At 38.4% G+C, this 7,747-nt stretch overlaps 1 protein-coding gene across 3 annotated transcripts in view; it reads left to right on the top strand.

Annotated features, from left to right (window-relative positions):
* Positions 1-7,747, top strand: part of LOC102479989 (alpha-1,2-mannosyltransferase ALG9) — a 107,095-nt gene that overhangs the window by 20,423 nt on the left and 78,925 nt on the right. For all 3 annotated transcript variants that reach the window (XM_014588807.2, XM_027772873.1, XM_006150981.2), the window contains 2 exons: positions 3,528-3,598; positions 5,828-5,916. In XM_014588807.2, coding sequence (XP_014444293.1) covers positions 3,528-3,598; positions 5,828-5,916 — 160 coding nt within the window. The remainder of the gene's footprint in view (positions 1-3,527; positions 3,599-5,827; positions 5,917-7,747) is intronic.

Raw genomic sequence — 7,747 nt, 5'->3', positions numbered from 1 at the left:
TGTGTGGTCGCCAGAAAGACAGAAAGACAGAGAGACAGAAAGCGAGAAATCACCCCCAGGGAGATGGCCACGCTACAATCCCTTCTCCTCCATTCTCCTCTCAGGATCTTGGGCACGTTCGCACATGCACCCAACGTGAATTTAAGCCACCGGGTCTGGGGCTCGAACTGCAGTCGACTACATGGGAGTTCAGTGACATAGCCATTACGCTAACTGCTGATCCCTCTCTCACTCTCTTTTAATTAGCTATAGGGTATATGTGCTTGTCCCAGAGAGAGAGAGGGGAAAACAGCCCCAGGAGGATGACCATGCCACAGTCCCTTCTCCATTCTCCTCTTGGGCACAAATGCACATGCAGTCAGTGTTTTTGTCCCCAAGCCGCTGGGTCTGGGGCTCAAACCATGCAGTCGGCCATATGAGATCCTGCTGCCTTAACCATCATACCACTGGCTGGACCCAAGCTCTCTTCTGTGCATATTAAGTTTAGTTTCTTCCATTTTATTTCTTATACCTTATTTCTTTATTGTGTCTTTTTGTACTGACTAGGACTTCCAATTAATTATGTTGAATATTAGTAGAGATAGAGGCATCATTGTCTTGTTCCCAGACACAATTTTTGAATTTATGTTAATTTTTTTGGAGAGGTTTTTGCTATAGGATGCGTGTACTCACCAGAAAGACAGAGAGAGACAGAGAGACAGGAAGCGAAAAATCCCCCCCCAGAGAGGATGGCCACACCACAATCTCTTCTCTTCCATTTTTCTCTCGAGATCTTGGGCATGCATGTACACGTGCCTGACATGAGTTTAAGCCACCAGGTCCGGGACTCGAACTGCGGTTGACTACATGGCTGACTACTATTGTATCAACTGCTGCTGGTCCGTTTATGTTAATTTTTAACTTCTTTTTTTTTAAAGTAATTTATTAGGACCAGCAGTTAGCGTAATGGCTATGTCACTGGACTCGCATGTAGTCGACCACGGTTTGTGTCCTGGACCCGGTGGTTTAAAACTCACGCAGGGCACATGTGTGTGCATGCCCAAGATCCCGAGAGGAGAATGGAGGAGAAGGGATTGTGGCGTGGCCATCACCCCCAGGGGTGATTTCTCACTTTCTGTCTCTCCATCTATCTGGCGAGCGCACATGCCCTATATCAAAAACCTCTCCAAAAAAAAAAAAAGAATTAATTTATATAACTTTATTTATTTACTTTAATTTTACCAGAGAGGGACAGGTGGAGGGGGAGGGGAGTGAGAAAGCAAGCTACCAGGTCTGGGACTCCAACTGGGGTTGGCCATGTGGGAGTCCGGTGCCCTTTACCACCATTCCACCTGCTGGCCCCAATTTTTAACTTCTTAAATGTATATTTGTACCCTCCCCAATTAGACGAGGACTCATTAAACATAGACTCCTTGTCCTAAAATTATATGTATTAGTGAGCCAGCCCCATAGCACAGAGGTTAAGTACCGTGCAGAGGAAGCTGGAACCTGTATACCGGTCTGGAGTTTGAGTTCTGGATCTGGTGACAACACACTGGGCATGAGTATGCTGATAGACACAATCACACCACCATCAGGATCCTGATAGAATGGAGAATTGGAACAAAAAGGATTATGACATGACCAGGCTACCCGAGACCTGCCATGTTAGAGGGCGCTTTCTGTCTCTCTCTCTTTTTTTCTCCTCTCTCCTGTACACATATGACCTTCGCTACTATATTAAAAACAAAGCAAAACAAATATTGGGTCATTGGAAAAGTCAAGACATATTTTTCTATGCAAAAATGTATCATGACTTTTCCCACAACCTAAGAGAATTGTATGTATCTCTAATAGCATCTAAAATAGCGTTCAATGTATAGTAGATTTGTAGTATGTTTTTATTGAATTAATGAATGAATCTGCATTTACTGGCTCACTATATTGAGTTGTCTTTAGAATTGTTTTGGTGATAGTGATGAAGTGGAAAATATTTCTAAGTTACATTTGGTTAGATTAATCATACTTTTAATTTAAATAGTGCTTTTGTTCTTAGAAATTCAGTGCTCTTAAACATATTAGTGTTCTGTAGTATAAATGCAACTCTTTATAAACCACTATTATTTTCTTATTTTACTTTTAAGTTTATGTTAATTATAAATTATTATTAATTATGAAATTAATAAAACCACATTACAGAAATTCAGAAGATAGGAGGAAAATACCCCCCAAATTCCCCCCAGCCTGCTACAGCCACTCTTACCATTTTATTATGTTTCTTTCCAGTTCTTTTACATGCTTATAGTTCCATAGATGTAATTATCAATTTGTAAAGAATACTGTACTAGGCATTTTCACTAAATATTTTATAATAACCAGTACCTAATATTGTTTAAGAAATGGTTGCTGGGGGCTAGCAGGTGGTGTGGTAGTTGAGGTGCTGGACTCCCACATGTCCAACTGTGGTTCAAGCCCCAGACCTCCTGGCTTATTTTCGTATTCTTTCTCTCACTGTCTGTCTCTTTCTGGTCAAATTGAATAATAATAATAATAATAAATAACATTAAATAAATTTAAAAAGAAAGAAATGCTTGCTGAATGAATGAGCATTGTGTCAGAAGAATTTTTCCACTGTCTTTGTAACTATAAATTTTAACATAAGCATAACAGCCCATGAAATAGATGTAGCATAATTTATTTCATCATTTCCCTTTAATTGGAAAGTTTATATAATTTTTTTGTATTGTATAGTTGTGTTTTTTTAGAGAATTATTTACTTATTTATATCCATTTGTTGTTATTATTATTATTATTATTATTTTACTTTGACCAGAGAGAGAGAGAGAAAGAGAGAAAGTTAGAAAGCAAGCTGCCAGGTCTAGGACTCGAACTGTAGTCAGCTGTGGGAATCCAACACCCTTAGCCATCATACCACCTGCTGGCCTCAGTATTGTATAGTTTTTTTTTTTTTTGGGGCGTGTTTTTTGTTATTGGGCAATCGCTTTCCCGGTGTTTTGCTATAGGGCGCATGCGCTTGCCAGACAGACAGAGACAGAGACAGAAAGCGAAAAATCTCCCCCTGGGGAGATGGCCACGCCGCAATCCCTCTCTTCCCTTCTCCTCTCGGGATCTTGGGCATGCATGCACACGTGTCCTGTGTGAGTTTTAAGTCACTGGTCCGGGACACAAACTGCGGTTGACTACATGGGAGCCCAGCGACATAGCCATTATGCTAACTACTGATCCCAGTAGTGTATAGTTTTTAAAGCAGTTTTTACTAAATTAACAGTGCTGCAATTGACATTTTCATGAATGTAGTTCTCTTTCTCCCCTTTACCTTGAGTTATTTCTGTGGTCTGGAATCATAGAACTAGGTGTACTGAGTCTAGAGACTTCAGAATTTGTATGGTTCTTGATATAAGTGTTCTTTGAAAGGATCCAACCAGTTTTTAGTGTTATTGATGACAAAGGGGAGTGGTTTTCTCTTTATGAGTTTTTTTGGCTTGTATCCATGACTTCTTATTTTTTTTATTCTGCATTTCTTTCAGATTCTTGTCTTTTACTTTCTGCGTTGTCTCCTGGCTTTTGTGAGCTGTATTTGTGAACTTTACTTTTACAAGTGAGTATAAAACCTGTGCTTCTATCAGAATTATGAGAGAGCCCCGTATAGCATAGATTCTCTCTTTGGTGGTCTAGGCAGTGATTAGAAGAAAAAAAAAACACTTAAACTGCAAAGTGATCTACTGATTCAGTACAGTCTCCATCAAAATTCCAATGACATTCTTCACAAAAATAGAAGAAACAACGCTAAATTTTTTTTAAAAGAATTATTTTATTTAACTTTATTTATTTACTTATTTATTTTTAATTTGACCAGAGAGGGACAGAGTGAGAGAGAGAAAGAGAGAGAGAGTGAGAAAGCAAGTCACCAGGTTTGGGACTCGAACTGCAGTCAGCTATGTGGGAGTCCAACGCCCTTAACCACCACTCCACCTGCTGGCCCCACAAACCTAAAATTTTTGTGAAATTACTAAGACCTCATAAAGCCACTACAACTCTGAGCAAAAAAGAACAAAGCTGGAAATAGCACCATACCTTCAAAATATACTATAAAGGTGTAGTAATCAAAACAGGATAGTAATCAAAACAAACATATAGGCCAATTGAACTAAATAGGGAACCCAAAATTAAATTAACATATTTATAGATAACTGAGTTGAACAAGTGCACCAAGAACATGTATTGGAGAAAAGATGGTCACTTTAATAAATGGTGCTGGGAAAACTGGATATACATAGATAGAAGAATATAACCAGACCCCCAACCCCCCCGCCCCATATCTTAATGCATACCAAAAAAATCAATGAAAAAATAAATCAAATACATAAATATAAGACCAAAAACAATGTTACTGTTAGAAGAAAATGGGGGGGAAATACTTCAGGGCATTGGTGTGGACAGTTTTTTTTTAATATAAGATGTCAAAAGTATAGGTAAAAATTAAAAATGGTCTGATAGAATTATAAACTAAAAAGCTTCTGCACAGCAAAAGGAATATTCAGCAGAGTGAGAGACAACCTGTAGAGTGGGAGAAAGCATTTGTAGACTCTTTATCTAAGAAGGTGTTACTATTCAGGATATATAAGGTACTCAGACAACTCAACTGCAAAAAAAAAAAAAAAAAAATCAATCAATCAATAAAAAGTGAGCAAATGATCAAAAGAGTACATACAAATGGCCAGCAAATATATGAAGACTGTTTAATAGTAGTAATCATCAGAGAAACACAAATCAAAACCACACAGAGATATTGTCTCACTCTGGTTAAACAGGGTGAGACCACAATTCGCCATGTGGATATCATCAAAAAGACAGAAGATTACCAATTCTGGTGAGGATAGAGAGAGAGGGGAACTTTTGGGCACTATTGGTGGGAATGTAAATTAGTACAGCCATTCTGGAAAACAGTTTGAAGGTTCCTCAGAAAACCAAAAAGAGAACTACCCTATGATTCCAGTAATCCCATTACTGGGTATATGGCTACCCAAAAAGAAGTCTGTATGACAAAGAGATCTACAATCTAGTGTTTATTTTAGCACTGTTCATAATAACCAAGTTCACAATCAACCTAAGTCTCCCTCAACAGCTGAACGGCTAAAGCAAATGTGGCATGTAGTGTATAATATACAAACATGTGCATACACACACACACTCATCATGAAATACACTATAGACATTAAAAAGGATGAAAGCCTGTCATTTGCAGCAACAAGGGTGAACCTAGAGGACATATGAAGTGAAATAAGCTGGGTACAGAAAGGTAAGTACTCCATATTCTCACTCATGTGGAAGCTAAAAAAGTTGATCTCATAAAGCAGGGAGTAGAATAGTAGTACCGAGAAGCTGAGAAGGGTAGGATGGAGATGGAGATAGAGAGAGGTTGATTAACAAGTACAAAAACAGGAAGACTAGTTCTGGTGTTCTGCAGCACGGGAGAGTGACTATACTTAGTAACTTATTGTTTATTTTGAAGTAGTTAGATGAGAAGACCTTGAATGTTTCAACAGAAAGAAATGAAAAATGTTGGAGGTGATGGGTTTGCAAATTACCCTTTCCTATAGGTGGTAGACATAATCTTAGCTTATAAAGTATACATTTCCTCTTAGGTAAAGAGCTTTTCTTCTGTATCAGGGTTATTAAGAATGTGTGGGTTTCTTATACACATGAAATTACTAACAAGTCTGTCAAGACCATTCTATACTTGACTGATACAGGTGTGTTTTTCTCTTTTGATTTGAAATGTGTGTCGTTAATATTCATAATGCCAGTGTCCTTACCTTTCCTGTAGGGCTGTGTGCAAGAAGTTTGGGCTGCATGTGAGTCGAATGATGCTAGCCTTCTTGATTCTTAGCACTGGCATGTTTTGCTCATCGTCAGGTAAGTGAAATGGCAGGTCAACCAACAGTTCCCAGTCGCATTAAAAGCAGCACTTGTTCAGATGTAGGTTATATATATATATTAATTTTTATTAATTATTATTATTCCTTAATTTGCTATAGGGCACATGTGCTTACCAGAGAGACAGAGTCAGATAGAGGAAAGGTGAGAATGTGCTTACCAGAGAGAAAGAGTCAGATAGAGGAAAGGTGAGAAAGCAAGTTGCCAGTGGCAGGACTGAAACCGCGGTTGGCCATGTGGGAGTCCAGCACCTTAACCACCACGCCACCTGCTCGTCCCTGTAGGCCGTATTTGTATAACAGTAATTTGCAGAGCACTGTTATCTACATTATCTTAATTGACCTTTACAACAATATTATGGTATAAGTAAGAAATATTTTTTCATTTTTGCAGGTGAGAACACGGAACTTTAGGTGGAATGACATACTATAAAATCAGTATTTATAGGTAGTAGAGCTGATAGTCTCACCAGGGTGCAGGAATGTACCTTGCACATTCTCATACAAGGGGAATCTTCACAAAGGTCATGGAAAATGTGTATTATGAAAAACTATACATAAATTTTAAAATTCTTTTGCACCAAAATAAACTTACACTTTAATTCCATTTTCCCGTAAGTTTTTGAAGTCTCCATAGCTTTTCATTTTTCTTTTGTACAATAAGGTTTTAGAAATTTTGAATAAAAGGGACCAGCAGGTGGTATAATGTTTACATTGCTGAATTCCCATGTAATTGACCATGGTTTGAGCCCTGGACTTGGCAGCTTAAAAACTCACACCAGGTGCATGTGCATGTGTGCTCAAGATCCCAAGAGGAGAATAGAGGAGAAGAGATTGTGGCATGGTCATCCCCCTGGGGGGGGTGATTTCTCCCTTTCTGTCTCTCTGTCTCTCCAACAAGCACATGTACCCTGTAGTGAAAAGTCCCTCTTAAAAAAAAAATTAGAATAAAAATCCTGATCTATCCCAACACAAAGTCATGGCATGTGATTGAGGTGACAGGTACTCATTACCTTCTTTCACTTAATCACTACAGATTGTGCTCCTGTACTGAAAAATCACATTGTAGCCCCACAAATATGTATATTTATCATTTGTTAATAGAAAAGAGAGAGGTCTGCATGCTGATGTTCATTATAGCACTACTCACAATAGCAAAATTGTGGAAACAACCCAAATGCCCCAAAACAGATGAATAGATTTGGAAAATGCAGTGTATATACACAGTGGAGTACTATTCAGCCTTAAGAAAGAAGGAAATTCTGTCATTTTTGACAACATGGATGACCCTGGGGAATGTAAGCCAAGTGGAGCCAGGCACAGAGAAGCAAATACCAAATGTTCTCACTTACTGTGGGATCTAAGACAGTTGAACTCATAAAAGCAGAGTAGGAAGATGGTTACAGGGGTTGGAGGGTTGGGGATGGGAAAAAGGGAGATGATGGTGAATGTGTACAAAATCCCAGAAGGAATAAGTACTTTTTTGAGATCTATTGTACAGCATGGTGAATATAGTTAATAATAGTGTATTATATTTATCAAAATAGCTGAGAGATTAAGTTTCAGATGTTCTCACCACAAAAAATGGTGAGAATGTTTGAGGTGATAGATGTTCATACATTTGATTTAATTATTCCACATTGTTTTTATAAAGCATAATATTTTTTAATATCCCATAAATTTATATAGTTATAACTTATCAGTTTAGGGACCAGCAGTTGGCGTAATGGCTATGTTGCTGGACTCCCATGTAGTCAATCATGGTTCGAGCCCTGGGCCCCGTGGCTTAAAGTCACACTGGACATGTGTGT

Source organism: Tupaia chinensis, unplaced genomic scaffold (assembly GCF_000334495.1).
Source record: "Tupaia chinensis unplaced genomic scaffold, TupChi_1.0 Scaffold000311_2, whole genome shotgun sequence".
Taxonomy (NCBI): Eukaryota; Metazoa; Chordata; class Mammalia; order Scandentia; family Tupaiidae; genus Tupaia; species Tupaia belangeri.
Note: the sequence above shows the minus strand (reverse complement) of the source record. Positions and strands in the feature narration are given on the sequence as shown.